At 37.0% G+C, this 20,727-nt stretch overlaps 1 protein-coding gene across 2 annotated transcripts in view; it reads right to left on the bottom strand.

Annotated features, from left to right (window-relative positions):
* Positions 1-20,727, bottom strand: part of LOC129745165 (potassium channel subfamily K member 18) — a 260,383-nt gene that overhangs the window by 60,432 nt on the left and 179,224 nt on the right. For both annotated transcript variants that reach the window (XM_055738081.1, XM_055738080.1), the window contains 2 exons: positions 1,154-1,290; positions 823-946 (listed from right to left, as the gene is read on the bottom strand). In XM_055738081.1, coding sequence (XP_055594056.1) covers positions 823-946; positions 1,154-1,290 — 261 coding nt within the window. The remainder of the gene's footprint in view (positions 1-822; positions 947-1,153; positions 1,291-20,727) is intronic.

Genomic DNA, 20,727 nt, shown 5'->3' with positions numbered 1-20,727 from the left:
CAAAATACTAGTGAGGACTCGAAAGGAAATATACTCGCCAGTCCACATCCGGGAGCAGGAACCACATAGACCTTTGTGCACATTTTCATCCTGTGGGTATTTTTTTATGTTTATTTCTGTCGTTGTTTATTGTGTGCCCTGATTGAAGTGGTGATGCACTTCTATTGGAATTATGTACATTGAAGATTATTTGCATTGATTTCTGCGCGGAATCTAAAAGACATGCACTCGCATGCGATGAACAGCTAGCGAAATGTAACAGAATTTAATCTTTTCTGCCAATATCACATGTGTGGCCCATGTTTTCCTAACAGCTATCTAAGTTATAAAGAACTATTCAGTGCATAGTTTTTCGACTAGAAAATATGTTTCTGATTTTTCCAAACCAGGTCTAACATCTTCTTTGTCACTTAATCTCATATGAGGAGAAATGTCAATTGTGGTGCATAACTTTAGGGGTAAAAAAAAAACAATCGAAAAGTGCACGAATTCCAGGGAAAGTTGGGAGCAGTCTACCTTCAGAAATCAACTTGAAGGTAAACTTTTTTACTTTTGATGCAATTAAATACGATTGTAGGAGAACTTGGATATTGATAGCAGCTGCTTTGCTACCTTTTTTTTGCTACCTTTTTGTTCCTAGTACCGATTCACTGCTATGTCTCTGTTCACTAGATTTTACGTAGGTATTATTATTATATTTTAAGAAAGTCTTTCACTAAAAAAATGATGATTTAGCAAAGTTTTTTTTTCCGGGAATTTAACACTACGGTCATTCTTCCCAAGGGTTTAGCAAAGTACCATACCTCTGCATGAAATACTCACCGAAGCACCAGGGACGATGTCTCCAAAACCAATACTGCTCAGGGAGATAAAACAGAAATAGCTGCCATCCAGAATGTCCCAACTCTCCCAGTCAGCAAAAAGACGTGCACCGAAGAATATGTACCTATGGGAATGAAGAAAGAACAAATGATCATTCAGAACACGAACGGTTAAGGTAATGGAATTAAATCTTCGTTAAATCAACTTTTAGATCATTAATCATCTGAATTTCTTTACGCCAACTAATGAACCTATCATTTTAGTGCTTAATTCCAAACGCAAATGACGGGATCCGCAATTCTAGTGTTAAACTTCTCCAAAAGTGACTTACCCTATCATGATCATGATGCAAATTGTAATCGGTACAGTGACTGTATTCGATTCACCAGTGATTTCATCTTCGATTTCATCATCCACGTTCGAGGTTGTGATCGTTGCCGTGTCGAATCCATTTTCACCCAATTCCGACTGGTCAGCGTTGATTGCAGAATTCGGAAAATATAAAAAACAGGTAGGTTTTCAATTAGTAATTTTTACGATTACGCTCTGTTAAAAAACTAAGAAAACAAATAGGTTTGTTGAATTTGAGAGACATAATATCTAAATTTTGGGAATTATTTTCATAAAGTTATGTCGTTTGATGGAATACTATGTAAATAAAATAAAATATCTCCGATTTGGAAATACAAAAATTGTGCACTGGGTCAGCAATTGGTACATTGATTTGATTTCCCATGAACTACAAATGAAGACCATATCTCTCCCTGCGAGGATGATAATTTGTTCTGTTGAAGTATGAGAGAACAACGCAGGTGTGTGTTGGAATTGAGTTAAACATTGTTTATTTCCTTCGTCTAGTCCTTATAAGCTAACTTAGACCTATAGCGATAACAATCTTTTCGCTTAACCTAGGTGATTCTCAACTCAGAATCATTCCTTAAATACTATCACATTCTGGGCTAACCACCCAGAATAAACTGCCAACACTACAGGGTAACTCATAACCACTAGCTGTGTTGGCTGAGTTTAGCGTGCATGATGACAACATTTATATTGTTGTCATCATCATTAACTGTCAACCGCTATTGTTCTCAATATGCGAATTGATCGACCAGAAGGGAAAAGAAACAAAAACAAACCAATGTGGTTTTGGTTTTTCCCCATGAAGGAACATCGGAATCGTCCGACGAATCTGGACAACAGGATCCGAAAATCGTAAGTATCAACATGTTCAAATCTCGCGTGAGCTTTCATTACGTCGTTTGAAACTTCTTTAAAAATCATAGAAAAAAGCTGCAAAAGTTATCAAACAACTTTAAAATTTTTATTTCACGTATTTCGAGGAAGAATGGCCTTAATGGGTTAAATTCCTATAAAAAAAAAAGGAAAAAAACAGTATTCCACATATAGAATATGTTGCCCAGGTTACAAAAATTCTAAATTTTCGACTTGTTTCGATCACCGTTTGATTATACTTTAGGATTTTGATGATATTGTTCGGTGAAATAAATGACCTTGTACTTTGTTCTTTTACGTTTCGATTTACTCTTATTTTTCAATCATCTTCAGATCTATAAAAAAAACCTTTGAAAAATATAAATAAAACTACTTATAACATAAATTACAATATTGCTCGTACACTAATTTTTACTCCCCTATCTATCCGCATGGGGCCACAGAATTAGACTGATCTCGATCAGCTGTTGGCACAGTGTTTCTTGGTGGTAGTTGTGCTGGTTTGCATTTCATCCAGCATTCTCCGAGTAAATCGAAACTTAAAAGAACAAAGTACATAGTCATTTATTTCACCGAACAATATCATCAAAATCCTAAATAAAAACTCGAAATGGAAAAAAGTTACGACTAATTTATGTCAGTTTTTGTATTTTTTTTTTTTTTTTTTGTAATAAAACTGTTTACATTTTGTTTCATACGACGTAATGAAAGCTCATGCGAGAAATAATAATTACAAAGTTCCTCTTATTTTTAACTGAAGACTGCAAAATCTTTTAGTGCCGATTTCGTCGTACACGAAAAAGGTCATCATTTAATAAGGTTTTCCATAAATGTTCTAAAGTTTTCGCCAGATTGATTTACATTTTACATGCTTAGGTTTTTTTTCTATTTTCCTTTACTCCGGAATTTATACACTATGTTTGTAATTTTCTACGCTAATTTCTACATAATACACAAACTAAATCTATTCGTAGACTGATCAATGTTGAACAGAAATATCGCGAGACGAATGCAGAACTGTCATTATTCATTTCATCGTACAGCACAATTTTCCTGATCAAAAGGTTGGGAAATATCTTCAAAATACATGCATTTCTTGTTTTTATTTTTAAATTTTCAGTGAGCAATAACCGTATTGAATAAAGAGGTCGCTTTTTACACAACATTTAGAAATTAAAATTAGCAAATGGATTGGCGATTTAAGTAGCGCCGCACAGTGGTTCAAATCCTTGAAACGCTGTCAAAAAGTCATTTTTACAACTAAATGATTTTTATTCTCTGTAATGTGATTCATATTCTGCAACAATTTAACAATACAAATACATACGCAGGAGTTGAAATTTAAAGTTTTTCGTAAAAGCGTAGCCTTATATTTATCAGGATTTTTCATTCGAATTTTCATCAAAATGGTGCACATTAGAGTGACCCAAATGACCCATTTGCGCGTGCCCGATTCCTTAAGTCATTTGCCCGATTTCGTACTTAAATTATGGTATTTTAACATTCATATCACTGCATTTTTATGAATTTTTTCGATTTTTTTCCAAAATTTGCCAAGTAGATCACTTTTACCCACTGGTACATCAAAGCGCAACTACCTACTTTTAGGTTGTTGTATTTAAACCTACTAGTAAGTTCCTGTACTGAGGTGGCGATTTACGTCAAAGTACCTAGAGTGGGTTGTTTTTTCTGTCCGTGTAGGGAAGTTTGGGCAAAAAGATTATTGTGTGAGTGTGAACGGCAAGGAAAAAGACAACAGTTTGTGTATATGTGTGTGTAGGAGCTCGTCCTTAGGAAGTGTTTGGTAGGAGTAACCAATTCTAGCAGTTAGAAAAGATAGGTAATGATCTTTTTCGATTGTTTTTTCTCTTCTTGTGTTCGGCCATCATCAGAAAAAATAACTCTGTTTCCTTTATCGAGCGACGACCGTTTGGAAACACGCGGCAACAGAGCTTTTTTTTCTAATGATGGCCGAACACAAGTAGGCCGAAAACGTAAAAAACAGCCTAATTTTCCTTTCTAAAATCACCGAGAAACATCAATCGAAAAGAATCATAAGTAAGTGCGGCAGCTGAGAAAAGCTGGATATGAACATGAAGCCAAATCAATAAAATTAATATCACAGAATCGGGATCGAGCTGAAGCTATTTGGAAAACCTTCCAAACTCCACCTAATCTTCCATCAAAAATTTCTTCAGAAGAAGCCGTTTCTTTAATTATTGAAGTTAATTTTAGCCGAGCCCAATACGCTTTAGTAAAAAAATTAACGAAGAAACATAACGCTAATATTGTCCCCTCTAATCATAAAATTTTGGAAACGAAAGAGGAAGCCTATCCTTATCCTGAATCGATTTGTGTCACTGAATCTTCCGCTGAAATTGAACTTCAAGCATTGCTTAATCACGATGCTGATAGAGTGATCACATTATTAAATCGTAACGGAATTCAATATCAAGAATAATGTGAATTTGAAATGCTTCATAAATGAGGTACAGAGGGAAGCAACGGATACTCTCAATATAAACAAAAAATTGCTTATGAAGAATCATCAGATAATTCTTTAATGCTAATGGCAATAGTGCCCTAGCTTTTAAGTCAGAACCAGAAGGGTGATTATATTAACATGTGGAAGAACCCACAACCATCTTCTGTGCAATATTGCAAGCCGTTTAGGTTGCAATTAAAAAAAGAAACTAAATCCTCGATTTTACAAGAGGAAAAATATTTCCGCGATCAGCTGAAACTGCTTCTTCCAACAATAGACCCGTTAGAAAACGGAAAAGTGATCAAAATTACACATTGTTTACAAATGACAATGATCGATGGTAAAACAAGAAATGTTTTAACAGAAACGAGTTCAAAGGCAAAATGCTGTGCCTGCGGTGCAACTCCGAGAAATATGGGAGCACCTTGTCAACGCTCAAGAATCCGGTCAATGTAGGAGTTTATACACAGTATTAAATAATCATGTACACTTACATGTTCTAACCTGCAAATAATTGGAACAAGTTATTCCTACTAAATTTACATGACTTATGCCGTAATGTAAATTCCCGAAAAGAATAAAATGTCATTGTGATTTTACATGACCATAACAATGAACCGTTTCGGCTCATTATTCCTTTTTTGTTTTTGAATCCTAATTATATTAACTTCTAACCATCAGCTTAATATCAAAGCATGAAGTTGATTAAATAGATATTCATAATGTTCATGTTTACTCGAAATCCGCGAGCTCCACATTTGAAACAGCGTTTTCTTTGCGCATCAAACCGAAATTGCTGCTTACTGGTCGGCCGTTCGGTGTTTGTTTGTGAAACGATCCTGCTATAGGGTGTATCTGAATTTTTGTTTTAGTTTCGTTAATACTTTTTGGATGGATGATGTTGAAAACAAATTTTCATAACTTTTCAAAAAAGTTAGTACTAAGTTTATCTAGAATGTTTTTTTTTGTTATTTCAGACTTTTTATTTGTTCGTTATACATTGAAATGTTCTTTGCAAAATGATGGAATGTTAGGAAGGGGTAATGAAACTTGCATAGGTCGGCATTAAAACGCTATTCGCTAGTTAGTTCGCTACATTTTTGTTTGTATATATATTTTTAACTTTTTATTTTGGAGAACATACGGCTAAAAAGCTCCATCACCTTATGGAAAATAATATTTATAAACATTACTGCTTGAATAACTTCACTTAGTGGAGTTTGTTTCTTCGTTATTTCACCAGAAATCCCGTAAGATTTCATTTCAACCTTATCAGTTAGAGTTATTCAAATTTTAAAAAAAAATATTTAGAATTAGCGGCAAGAGGTGAACTGTAGTTTAGAATAAAATATCTTTTCTATCCAATGAAGTCTAATAGTTTTTATCAAGTAATAAACTTTTCTTAAGTTTTTTCTACAAAAAGCAACAACAAATTTTTTTTGTAAACATTTTTAAAAGGGTTTTACTTTTTTACATTTATAAATATTGGCAAACAATAAGACACACCCTGTGCGCGACTGCAACGTTTTTGATTCCAAACATTGTTTCATGCAAAATTCATGTAAAATTACAATAAATTGAACCTCATGAGGAACCGCATGGTTTTTTTCAGGGCTGCGTTATAGTATACAACACATCTGACAGAATTTTACATGAAATAAAATTTTACATGAAATGTAAAGCTCAGTATTTTTTTCTGTGTACATATGGAATTTCAGTTTTGAATGCTGGAATTCGATTGTTAGGATGTGTTCTTCACGTTTCATATAGGTTGAACGGGAAAAAATGGAGCAGTAATAAAAACATTTACTTAGAAAGAACGACGAGGATACAAAAAGAACTGAGAAACGAACTTGGTATTTTAATGGACATCTGGGAACAAGGATCTGGATTTACGAATGACGGCAACACAGTAAAGAAATTTTTCGAAAACACAGATACAGCAGCAGATACAGGAATAAGTGAGGAACTCATAAGACGGTCCGCCACAATTTGTGAAAATTTTTACTTCTGCATTCAGGATTAACACACAGAAATTCAGAGATTATTGCATTTCGACGGCTACAATTTATGAGTCTTTGTAAAAGTGGTATTATATGCCAGCAGCTGTTCATTTTATTTTGATTCATGGAGCTGATGTTAAACGAGCCTCGAACTACTTTTAGGGGTGTACTCAGAAGAAGCTTTGAAGGCGAAAAACAAAAATATCAGATCATTTCGAGAGCAAAGAACTCGAAAATGATCCCGAGAAGCTACGATGAGTGATTTGTTTCATAGATTACTTTTAACAGGAGATATTTTATTTTCATCAATCGGAATCAAACAACTGGATGTTAAAAAATACTTTTTCAGAGGCTGTTAATAATTTTTGGTCGTTGAATAAAAAATGTTTCGAAAAAAAAGTTGTTTAATTTACAAAGAAATATCACAGAATAACGATTAAAAATTTCAATCTCTTTCCTCTCCTTTATATTTGAAATGTATTTTATTACAAAAAAAAAAAACAATCAATCCGATGAAAATTTAATATCGATGAAAATAAAAATAACAATACTAAAATTATTTCTTCTCTGAAAATAAGAAATAAAATGTTTGATAAAAAATGATTGTGGTATTGCTACTGTATTTTATCTTCGAATTTTCAAATTTTATTTTAGATATTCTGTCTCTGTTTACTTTCGTTCTACCAAAATGGCAAAAAGGGTACAGGATAATAAAAGCAATATTAAGGTCGTATGTGATATCAATAAGCCGACGGCATACTGGGTAATTTTTTGCGGCATCGAAAAATGTAAAAACTTGTGCATATTGTAATCGGAAGAAAACTCTTTAAGTCATAGTTTAAATATTTAGGCAAATTCACTACACATATATTGCTCGTTTTTTTTTTTTAAATTTTCTATGATAATCAAAAACTTCAGAAAACTATCTCACTATGTGAGAAACTATGTCCCCCTATAACCCTGCTCTTGCATGATGCCTTGATTGACGGTATATTTAAAAAAGAATTTAACAATTCAGACTTGTTTTTGAATATTAAATATATGTGTTGCATTTGCATAAATTTTGAGTTATATTTTTCTTAATTAGATCTGGCAACATTTTTTCAATAAGAACCCATCCTTCCTCAACATTTTGTTAGCGTGCATCGGACAAGAAGGAAAAATCCCTGACTGGAAAGACAAGCATCGAAAGTATCTGCTCGACGAGTCGAAATCTTACGAAATCGGACCATATTCGGGAGGAATTTCCGACTGGTCATTGTTTTGCCTTTTTGAGCCGAAAAAGTTGGCAGCAGTCTCAACGGAAAATTCAAAGTTTCGGTGAAAAAGGTGGTGGACGCGGCACGAAGAGGCTCGTTTGTTAAAATAGTAGCCAGTAAAGCGTGTGGGCCTGTCTTCAAAGTGCCAAAAGGGGAACTCGGTGCTCCACGGAGACAAGAGGCATTCCGGCTGAAAAATCCGGCCATTGCAAGAGAGGCTAGGCCAGTAGCTCAGGACAACGGGACGGGTCAGCTGAAAGGCCAAACGTCCACAAAGTGTCCGAATACTAAAGCCAAGTGCTCGTCCGGGCCACAGACACGCTCTGCAAAAATCGAGAAAACAGAGAAGGGGTCGGAAGTCCGTAAGTATCCAAGCAAGCTCGAAAGAACCCCAGCAGAAAAATTAATAAGACGGTTTATCCCCAGGACCCCTTAATTGGCAAAATCTTTCTTTTGGCCAACTCTATTACATATTACTTTGGCCACCACACCTTCAACTCATCAATCACCATCCATCTGGCGAGCCCAGCTGCACAACATCCTCACCGGAACAGGCTGCACAGCTACGAGGGCCGCATTCAAGATTCCGGTCACTTCCGTTTCGCTACTCCAGGGGCGTGATTCTGGTAGAGCAATCACCTGCTCCGGCCGCACACGGGTTGCTACTTCAGTGGCGACAAATTCCGGGAAACGGCAGCCGAATCCGAGCGGATCCAATCGCCGCATAAGTGGCGAATTCTCGGTAATTCTGTCTGCCGAATCCGAGCGCAGCAGATCGCCGAATGAGTGGAAAGAATCCCGCCGAGTCTGCCGAATCCGATCGCCGCATCAGTGGCGCAACATCCGGTTGAACCTCCGCCGAAGCAAAGGGCCGCCGCAGCAGGCGAATATCTGGTGAAGCAGCAGCCGAAGTTCCTTGCCTCATCAGTTGCACAACATCCGGTGGAACCTCCGCCGAAACGAAGGGCCTCAGGTCGCCGCACCAGTGGCGAAAAAGCCCGGAGAGGATCGCCACATCCGTGGCGAAGAACATCTGGTGGCACAGCCGCCGAAAGGGTTCGCCTTCCGTTGCTGCACCAACGTCCAGAATCCGTCTTGTACCGCTGCCTATCCGGACCGAATTTTATCGCCGCAGCAGGGGCAAGCATCTGGTGGCACAGCCGGCGATAAGGTTCGCTCTCCGTCGCCGCACCAGTGGCGAAAGAATCCCGGTAGTACCGCTGCCGATTCGGAACGAATCTCGATCGCTGCATCAGTGGCAAACATCCGCTGGATCAGCCGCCGAAACTCAATGTCTTCGATCGCCGCATCAGTGGCGAATAACCGGTGGAGCAACCGTCGCATTAGTGGCGAATATCGGGAGGAACAGCCGCCAATCCGGGCCGAATTCCATCGACGCATCAGGGGCGAACATCCGGCGCACAGGTTCCGAGTCCGAGCACAGCAGATCGCCGCACCAGAGGCGAGAGATATTGGAAGTTCAGGCCGAGGAGGAAGCACATTGCAAACTTGTGAAAGCGAGTGAGTACACGCCATTTTGGGGATAATGGGAGGGATGAGTCACAAAAAATGTTCCCCAATACATGCAAAGTTATCCATATCTTGATTCTTTTATTTGTGGCACCGACAACAATCAGCCTCCATTACATATGTACATTTGTACAAAAATTGGTTGAAAACCATTATATTTAGGTCTGCCATTTTTACAAAACTCATAGTTCATTTGTACGTATTGATGCGTTCATCTTTAAAATTTTATACGTTTATACACACTTTTCAAGATAATTTAGGGTTTCAAAATATCAGAATATTTTTTTAAAGAATGAAATGAACTTGTTTTTATACTCATAGAAATTTTAAAACGCTATATTCAATGATTTCTAAAATTTAAGTGCATTTCAAGTGTATTTATTGCACTCATCAATAGAAAAAGCCCCTAGATGTATACTTTTGATTTTTGTATAACAGTTAAAGGAGCATTCAAATGAGCTGTCAAATCTATAACAATATGCCTCTCTTTCCACCATAGGTGAATTTCGGCTAGGGAGAAAAAAAAGTCGAAAGCTCCAATAGTCCTATTTGCCGCTGGTAGTGTTCGTGATATTATGCAGGTTGTTTCACCAACACTTTTCAGTTTTGGGACAATCAATCTCAAAAACGACCATGTGCCTGCCCGTTTTTTTTTGTACCAAGAGTTTTTGAGGTTAATTGTCCTGTCTCATCTGTACACGCTCAGCAAGTGTGCGTAAGAAATGTCGAAAACAACTCTATTGCTCGATTTTTCGACTGTTATAATGTGTGCAAGATTTCATTTAGGCACGCACCAATAAAAATTTTTGTTAAAACGAGGCCTATGGGTCACCTTTGTAATAGTTGTCTGATTGGGGGAAATATTTAACCAAAAACCAGAATATATTGTAATGCATATGTTGAAGCGAGGAATGATCCCGTAAAGTGTAAACATTTTATCATCATGAAGCTTGGCTTAGGGGAGAGTTGGGGTACTTGATCCCCTTTTCTTATTTTCACCATATCTTTTTGGAAAAATTTAGCCACTCACACCCTTTTACATTTTCTGGCAGCGTGTAACTTCAAATTTCTGTGCTCCAAAAATTTAAACGATACTTGAACCCGTAAAAAAACTAGAAGCATTTTCGTGGGAGTAAAACATATTGTGATAATTTTTAAGTTAAGGGAGACATCATCCTCTATTGAAGGAGACTTGAACCGTTATTCAGGGAGCCCTTATCATTGGAAAAAATCAAACAAAACCTCAAGATAGAATGTCAGTTGACTATTTTGGTTATGTTTGTTTCTATTACACAATTTATAACTGTCAGATGAAGAAAATTCTACACCTTTGTCTCAACCCTAATGACATTGCATACTTAAAGGCGTTATTTTCTATAACTTACAGAAAATAAATTAATTTAGCCGTTTTCTTCAGACAATTGTTAAATAAATAATAGTTTGGATGAATAATAGTAATCTCGTAATCAGCATTGATCACGATCCATTCAGAAGAAGAATATACCGGTTTGAACTCTAGGGATCAATTGTACCCATTATCAACATTTTAGAAAATCTTTTCTGAAAGAAGTTGAGAGTTTTCCATTGCTTTGAAAATATGGTATTATGAATTTCATTTTAAACTCGAACGATCAATGTATTGGAATAAATATTTTTGTTATAATTTTTCCATGTAAGGAACATTTTAATGTGATGAAAAAAAGATCTTCAAGTCACATTTTGTGAAATTTTTCAACAAAGTTCAATAACTCAAACAATAATTTTGTTTAAACTTTTTGAGCTCTAAGCATTGTTGTTTTTCTCTATTTGGCACATTTTTCTAGAACATTCAAATTCAGAGCAATTCAAATGATTCTTCAATCTCTATGTCATATTCTCTAACATTATATGTTTATTTAAATTACTGATAGATAGTTTTGAAATCTGAAAAAAGAAACTGATTCTGGTAAAGCAGATCCCAATGAACGTATTTATCTGGAAAAAAATCTGTTTAATTTGTCAGCGCTAACGACGCTAACAATTTTTTATTTTTTAGCATTTAAAATAATGAATTCTTAGCTCCGTTTTCTGATTGCAAAGTTGCTAGCACCCCTCCTTATTTATGCCTGTCATTTTATTTTTTAAATCTTCGAATGTATTGAGGGAAATTGGTGGTTGAAAGTTAATTGGCTTCAGCTTTCGATCATTTTTGTTTTCAATATACGCTCCCGATAACTTTTGAACTGTTTGCGAGGTTTTTTTTTCTTCTTCACAACATCGAAACAAAAGCAATCCCACAATACCGCATCACTCGATGAAACCATCACGGGAAGTTGTAAATTCATACATAAAACAGTAAAAAAAAAAAAGTTTAAAATGGAAGAACGAGTCCGTAAAATGTTGCCATACACAATGGGAAAAGTGCCTGGTCGATCGTTCTGTGGTGGTGGGCGGCAGCAAAACTCAACACCTCGTGGGGTAAATTTCTTGTTTGCCATTAATATTCAGCTCAGGTTTGTTACCGGTATTCAACACCGTAACCGCAAAAAGAGGAAAGAAACCAAACCATGCAACTAATGTTACAGAGTGACACTTTGTAAGGAGTAAAAATTTCCACCCCTCTTCGTGAGGTGAGGGTGAATGGTGGAAGAACGATGCTGTACCCAATGAGAATGAAAAAAGGCTATATTGAAATAATGGGAAAGAACAATTACATCTCCCACGCGCACCCCTGTAGAATTCGTCCTCACCATTCCACGCCCTGGATGAAATTCTTTGGTCTTAGGAGATGAAGGGAAAAAATTATCCTGTGAAGAGCGCTAGCTGCTGCTCTGGACATCCCTATCTGATTTGCAAGACTTGGCAAATTTTCGTGCCCTCGCCACACCATATCATTTGATGGTGAGAAAATGAGATGAAGCGTGGTCACGTTTGTATGGAAATTCGAAGTTGGGTTCATTTCATAATTGCAATTGTCACGTTTTCACTGATCATAATTAACTTCAAACAGGAACATTGCAGGAATATATTAGACATACCATAGCAAGTTTGAAAACAGGCAATCAGAACTTCAACAGGAAAACTCTATCTTTGTTGGCATATTGATAGCATACCTGCAGATTTGCTTTTATCGAAAATTAGGCAAATTTTGAGTAAAGTTTTTTCTTTGCCACCCCACGCTTATACATATTTGCAAAAATATCAACTATGGTGCAGTTATTCAGGGGCAAAACACACAAGCAAAATGTTTGACACTTTTACCATTGTTATATCAACCACTATTATTTTCCTGTCTTAACTGCTTAGTTCGCGATTGGTACACCCTAACGAGCCTATAGTAAACAAAGAGACCAAATGTCACGATTGGAATTTTCGATTTTCTGTCAGTGCCATTCCAATCAAGCAAAACCAAGCTGTCTTAAAGCGCAGACACCAGATCTGGTATCTGGTGTCTGCGCTTAAAGGCAGCCCCACAGCAGGGTTGCAAGCTTATTATTTCAAAGGGACCAGACTGCGCCTCTTTGTATGTAGTCTCTTTAGTACACCCTAGTAAAGGCGCTAACATTGAAAAATTACTCCACGTCTGCATGTATAGAAATTTTATTTTGTTGTTGATAAAACTGTTAACGACTGTTGTTTGTTAATTTTAAAAAAAATTGGCTTTCAGTCAAACTATTTAAGAAACACACGTTTCGGCGTAATGTATTTCGCCTTCTTCAAGGTTTTACTGTAATTTGTTTGTGTAACAATAAAAGATGTTGTGTAATATGACTTTTGTTTTACTTACTAAAGTGCTTTTTCTTGTCAAAAAATGTTTTTTGTATTTATTGACTGGTTTTTTTTTGTAGCGGTTGCTGTTCATGAATATGTTTCTGGAAGTCTATGTTGGGACAAATATTTCACCCGAAGACTGTAACACGATTGGACATAAAAATAAAAAGTTATCGCAATGAGTACATTTTACCAAAGATTAGGGTGGTCTAACCGGTTTTACCGAAACCGGTAAAACCGGTAAAACCGTCCATTTTCTCAATACCGGAATACCGACTTTTGGGACGGTAAAAAACCGGTATTTCCGGTAAACTTTTCGTCATTATTTGGCATCGTTTTTAAATTGACACAGCTAAATTTTTTTCACCAAATATTTATGAGTACTATAATACTCAAATTTTGTTCAATCAGCTTCAAAGTCCAAGCTTAATAAACTTGACTACGAGTTTTATGTGAGATTTGATTATTGCTAAAACTTGTCAATGTAACTTCACTCACAATTCACAAACAATTCACTCGACAGTATAATGGAGTGCATCGAGTAAATCGTCGTGCGCATTTAACTCGAAAAAAGTTGAAATCTTACCTTTAAATCCTTCCCAAGTGAATCCAAACTATAAATAAACGGTCGAAATATAACCGGTAGCTGTCGACGCGAGCCCTTTTCATAGGGAAAGTTGGATTTCCGTGAAATTAATTTCCAGCTTCTGTGCCAACAAGAAGCCATTGTTCGCCAATTCAATACGCTACGTTGTGCCCACTGGAAGATTCCGCTGATTCCATCTCACTCATCGGACCTAACTCACCATGGCAACCAGGAGCCAGAATACCAAGCGAAACAAGCCGGACAATAGCGATATCCAAGATGAGCAAGAAGACATGTCTATCTCACAGCTTGCTGAACTGCTACTTGGAAAAATGGAACTCACAAAAACCGAAATCTCGAAGCAGTTCAAAGAGGAGTTGATATCCATGAAAACCGAGATCAAAACAGAGATAGATCTCATACGCTCGGATTTACAACAAACGATCTCCGAGCTCAGCATGTCAGTCTCGCGCAATACGGAAAGCATCCAATTGAACACCGAAAGTATTGCACGTTCTCTGAGTACCAACGATTTGTTGATGCGAGGCATCCCATTTGTTCAGGGAGAAAAGCTATACGACTACTTCGAAAAATTTTGTCGTCATCTTGGCTATCCCGGACAGGTGCCACTCGTCGATATGAGACGCTTGTCGAGAGCCGCTATGGTAGTTGGGAAGGCGTATATTGTTATGATCCAATTCGCAATCACCAACCAGAGAAACGACTTCTACTCCAGGTACCTCAAATCAAGGACGCTCACTCTCGAAATCATCGGCTTCAACAACAACCCAGTAAGCGCGTCCTCTCAGAAATCGACAGAGCATGCAAAAAATTGAGAATAACCGAACTTAGAATAAAACGGTTAACTTCGGCGACACTCCAAGAACGCAAATATTTTCATTCGGTTTGTCCTGCCGAGATACCTAGAGGCAACAAATACGACTGCGTACATGCGAAATCAGTTTGAATCGTACACTCGTACGGTGTGGTCGCATTTTGTCCCCGTGTCCCGTGTGTGCTTTCAATCGTAGCTGTCGACTTCTCAGGCAGGCGAACACGCGTCTCGGAGGGAAACATACAAACACGATGAGGATTGTGTTCGTGTGTTTCTCTGGAGGGCGTGTCTTAGCTTAATTCGTGGCACTCACCCAAGGCACGCGTATGGTGTGTTCCTCTCTAACGATGTGATGATGCAAAATCGCCAGAGAGATCGTTACGATCCTTCTGGCGATTTGAGTTACCTCTCTGCCGATTCAAATTTACCGGGAAGGATCGAATCTACGTAAACGAAAACCTCTCACCCGCTGCCCGATCACTCAACATAAAAGCTCTAAATCTGAAGCGAGAGGGAAAGCTCTCATCTGTTTATACTAGAAACGGCGTGGTGTTTGTGAAAAAGAGACCCGAGAACGAAGGTACTCCGATTCTCTCGGAAGAAGAACTCAACCGTCTACTTAAATAACCTATCCTAAAAAAATATCTCACTCCTTTGACTCCTATCCTTGTTTTCCCTGGTGATTCCGCTCCTAAAAGCTACAAAACAAACTAACCTTTCCGTACAAACGCTCTCTCTCCTTCCAATCCATCCCAAAAATATCCCGTGACTCCCCTCCTAAAAGTTATATATAAAAAAAGTAAACAAACCTTTCCTCATAAACGCTCTCTTTCCTTCCAATCCATCCCTGAAGATATCCCGTGACTCCCCTCCTAAAAGTTATAAAAAGTTAAACCTATCCTCATAAACGCTCTCCGTCCTTCCAATCCATCCTTAAGTTTTCCTATGATTCCCCTCCTAAAAGTCAACCAAAACAAACCCTTCCTCACAAGCGCTCTCTCTCCTTCCAATCCATCCCGAAGTTTTCCTATGACTCCAATTCCTAAAAGTATGTTGCTGATCTCGTTGCTGCTGGGATGTTGCTGGGAATGCTGCTGTTGGGGCGTCGTCGGAAATGTTGCTGCTGACCGGAATTCTGCTTAACCGCTACAAAACGGAAAAATGCTTTTTTCGAGTTAAGCTGCACTTGTAATTGATGAAGAAACAGTTTGTGCAAAAATACGTTTTAGTTCATATTGTTCATTGCTTCTCTAAATGTGTTTCTCGCGATAATGGCTAATAATAATAATCAGTTCAACACCGCGACAAATGTGTGCATACCTGGAATTGTTATGAAATCCTCATTCGAATCTAATAAATTATCGATTTGTACGCTTAACATGCAAAGTATATGTGCCAAAAATATGACTAAGTTTGACGAATATAAGCAAATCTTAAATGTTTCATCAGTCGATGTTGCTGGAGTATGTGAAACCTGGCTAAATCACACAAAAGATACAGATTTAACACTAAACATACCGACACTTTGTATATACCTATTCATACCGCGAGCGGTCAAATGACGGCAAACACCGTTTTCGCTAAAACTCCCTTGTTTTTCAACCGATTTCTACCAAATTTAAAGTTTTGAAAAGCTTATAACTCGACTCAAATATGTTTCTCAGACAATTTTCAACTACAATCAATAACTTTAAAGTTATTTGCAGTACAAAAAAATTTTTATGAAAAAACATGCTTCAGGAAAAAGGTTGTAAATCAGTTATTAAGTGCTCGAAAAAAATTTCACTTAGTGCCTGAGAAAGCTGAAGTTAGAAGCTATATGTTGCACATATGGAAAAAATTTTTAAAAATTTTCCAAGATCATGGCCACAAAAAATGTAAAAAAGTTGTGTAAAACCCGTACTTTTCAATCAATCGACCGCCAAAGCTGTTCCTGTTACAGTAGAAAATTTTGAAAAAGTGAATTGAAAAGTAGACGTAATTTGTCACATTTTGGCATCTTTAGATTTTTAAAATACTAAATACATAATTTTTGACGGCTTTTCAAAGGTAGTTGTTTTGCGAACTTTTTATGAATCTGGATTTTCTGAGACAATCCCTACACTTAAATTCAGCTTTGCACTGGATTTTGAGTACGTTAACGTAAGGTTTAGGCAATAAAACTATATGCAAAAGAAAGCAAATTTCATACCGGTTCTAGTGATGTAACTGCATTGGCGGTGCGATGCTTGACAAAAATATAATAAATATATTTCTGAAAGTAAAACCAGAAAATTTGAGCGATTGCTCGTTTGTTTATTCGTTTCCTTTCACCCGTCTTCGTGTGCAAAATAGCTTTGAGATATTACCACCCACTGCGCCCGTCTGCCAAGCAAGAATTTGTGCTGACTTCTCAAAATTCAGAAACTAGTTCACTGTTTTATTTATCATATTTTTGCCAAGCATTGCACCGCCAATGCAGTTACACCACTAGAACCGGTATGAAATAAGCTTTCTTTTGCATATAGTTTTATTGCCTAAACCTTACGTTAACGTACTCAAAATCCAGTGCAAAGCTGAGCTTAGGTGTAGGAATTGTCTTAGAAAATCCAAAATGATAAAAAGTTCGAAAAACAGCTACCTTTGAAAAGTCGTCATAAATTATGTACTTCGTATTTCAAAAAATCTAAAGATGCCAAAATGTGACAAATTACGTCTACTTTTCAATTCACTTTTTCAAAATTTTCTACTGTAACAGGAACAGCTTTGGCGGTCGATTGATTGAAAAGTACGGGTTTTACACAACTTTTTCACATTTTTTGTGGCCATGATCTTAGAAAATTTTTAAAAAAAATTTCCATATGTGCATTATATAGCTTCTAACTTCAGCTTTCTCAGGCACTAAGTGAAATTTTTTTCGAGCACTTAATAACTGATTTACAACCTTTTTCCTGAAGCATGTTTTTTCATAAAATTTTTCTTGTACTGTAAATAACTTTAAAGTTATTTATTGTAGTTGAAAATTGTCTGAGAAACATATTTGAGTCGAGTTATAAGCTTTTCAAAACTTTAAATTTGATAGAAATCGGTTGAGAAACAAGGGAGTTTTAGCGAAAACGGTGTTTGCCGTCATTTGACCGCTCGCGGTATGAATAGGTATACCACATACGTTATTCGAAAACCGTAACACTTAAAAAAAATTTAAAAACTCAAAAATACTTTCATTTCAAAAACAAAAATAGTCCTGTCGTTAAATTTGCGAAAAAACAATTATATAAGGCGTAATCATCGTTTAAAGTTCAAAAACCGTCATTTGACCGCCTCCGGTACGTTTAGTGTTAATTGCCATCGATGGTTACTCTATCTATAGAAGTGATCGCATAGGTAAACCCGGAGGTGGGTTAATTCTATATGTATAAAAATGCTATAAAACTAAGCTGTTAGAATCAAATTTCATTGTTAGAAATTCTCATACGTTCGAATATATGTTTGTAGAACTAACGCTTACCAATCAAAAAATACTTATAGGACTGATTTACAACCATCCGAGCATAGATTGTGCCGAAATGATACCTGATGAAATTCTAAAATATGAAGGTATCTACTGTAACGGATAATATTTTCAGAATTTCACTTCGGGAACGGAAAACACAACTTTCGGAGCACTTTTATTTGAGTAACTTTCTTCTCAACGGTTAATTCTACTCTGACCGTTTTTTCCTCTAGCACACTCTACAAAGTCTCAAGTCACTCAATCCGCTCACACAGGTTTAATGGTAGCTCATTCGCACACACACACACACTCATCTTCACACGCTCATTACTCGTGGGTAACTTTGGCCAACGACTGAACGTTACAACTCGGCCATCCTGGCATCTGATCGACTCGATCAGAAATTTTCTTAGCGATTGTTTTCCAACAAGAATTTTGTTTTCAAATATAATGTTAGTATGGGCAGCCAGTTTCCCGTGGCTTTCTCGGGGTTAGTAGGTCACAATGTCAAAGGAAGGGAACTGGGTGAGGACTTATCGTTAAGTACATTTTTTTTTAAATTGCTGTCATGCTATAAAATCCATCACTGATGCATCATCGCTTAACTTCTATTAAACCAACCATTTGGCAAAATTGCGGAATTGAAATCGGAATATGAAACAACGGAAGACGGAATAACGGAAGACGGAATAACGGAAGACGGAATAACTGAAGACGGAATACTGAAAAAGGAATGGATAGCAAGTAACACTGTCACAATAGAAATCGGAAATAAGAACTACTATGCTGCACTTCAGAATCGATCGGGAATGTCATTTTCTCTATCCACCGTGGCTGGGCCTCGCCGGAACTTGTTCACCAAACCCAAATTAGCGCAATCCTCCAGTTCATATCAACTCGACCTGCTCCGGAAGCACAGTGCGTCGTTTAGCTTTGCCTCAAGAGAAACGACAAAACAATAAACCCAGTTTGCGAGAATTGCGATGTTCAGATCGGCTCCAATCACAGCAATTTCTCAGCCACGAGTCGGCGTTTCTGCAACGAGCATATCTCAGCGTCCACCTGCTGCTTTTATTTGCCACCAATCTTCTTCTGGACTTCCTGAAATAAAAGGAAGCTCTCCTTCCGCGTTGGTTCCTCGTTCTTTTCGAATTTTTGCCCGCTCGGTTTAAATCCTCAATTTCTTCTATCGAAGCCATGATCCATCGTTTTCTGAAAGCTGGGCAATCCCACTTCTGAAGTTGTAACGGATAATATTTTCAGAATTTCACTTCGGGAACGGAAAACACAACTTTCGGAGCACTTTTATTTGAGTAACTTTCTTCTCAACGGTTAATTCTACTCTGACCGTTTTTTCCTCTAGCACACTCTACAAAGTCTCCAGTCACTCAATCCGCTCACACAGGTTTAATGGTAGCTCATTCGCACACACACACACTCATCTTCACACGCTCATTACTCGTGGGTAACTTTGGCCAACGACTGAACGTTACACTACGAAGACATTATTTTAACAGGTGATTTTAACACTAATCTCATGACTCTGAATAATAAAACCGAACGGTTTTGCAATGTATTGATGGAAATCGGTATGTATAACGTTGGGACCGAACCAACTTTTTTCCATAACCACGGAGCTTCGCAACTTGATTTACTTATTACTAGCAGACATAATTCAGTCTTACGATTTGGACAAATAAGTTTTCCTAATGCTTCCAATCATGATATTATCTATGCTTCTTTGAACTACGAAACAGAAATAAAAAAAGATGATTTTTTCTATAGAGACTATAAACGATTAGATCCAGATAAAGTAATTCAAGAATTTAACAAAATAGATTGGCCCTATTTTTTTTCTCTCTCTGATACGAACGACATCGTTGAATTTTTTAATTACTGTATCAAACAACTGCACGATATCTGTGTTCCACTGAGGAAACTAAATACAAATAAACGAAAAAACAATCCTTGGTTCAATGCAAATCTTCAAATGGCACTTATTGACCGCGATCGCGCTTATGCTAGATGGAAATTAACTAAACTCAATGAAGATCGAGTTATTTTTAAAAGGCTACGAAACCTTGCAAATAAGAAAATAATGCAAGCTAAACGCGATTAGGGTAAGTGAGCCTTAACTTGGCATGCTCCTTATCTTGGCATGCCAAAATGCATTTTGGTAATTTGTATGTCAAACATATGCCTAAAAATATAAAATAAATCAAACATAAAAGAAAATCGCATTTGTCTACATTCTGCATAGCCTTTGCCCGCAATTGAATCCAAATAACTGCGTAATAATTTTTTTTCACATGACGAACTGGAAGTAAAATAACGATTTTCGGAAAAAATCTGAAATGAACCTACCTTGCTAGTGCATCTGCCACCTTCGGATCGATTTAAAAAACACACTTCCCTATGAAAAAATCACTAAAAAATACCGTTGGTTACAGCAAAACGTGGCAAAAAATATAAAATTATAACCTACTCCAAACAACGTACATATTTGATCTAAAATTGAAGAAAATATAAACATTTTTTTTCGCCTAATCTTGGCATGAAATTCCACTAATTGAGGTTTGTATGTATGTGTGAGAACGAAATTAGCAGGCAGACGGTAGCCGGCAGCCGGCAGCCGAATCGTCGGCCGTTAGTGCACAGTGGTCTGGAAATTTAAAACCGGTCGAAAGTAAAAAGAATGATTGAATTAAAATAACTTGAAAATACCATAAATGTATTTTGGACTATAATC

This window comes from Uranotaenia lowii, chromosome 2 (assembly GCF_029784155.1).
Source record: "Uranotaenia lowii strain MFRU-FL chromosome 2, ASM2978415v1, whole genome shotgun sequence".
Taxonomy (NCBI): Eukaryota; Metazoa; Arthropoda; class Insecta; order Diptera; family Culicidae; genus Uranotaenia; species Uranotaenia lowii.
Note: the sequence above shows the minus strand (reverse complement) of the source record. Positions and strands in the feature narration are given on the sequence as shown.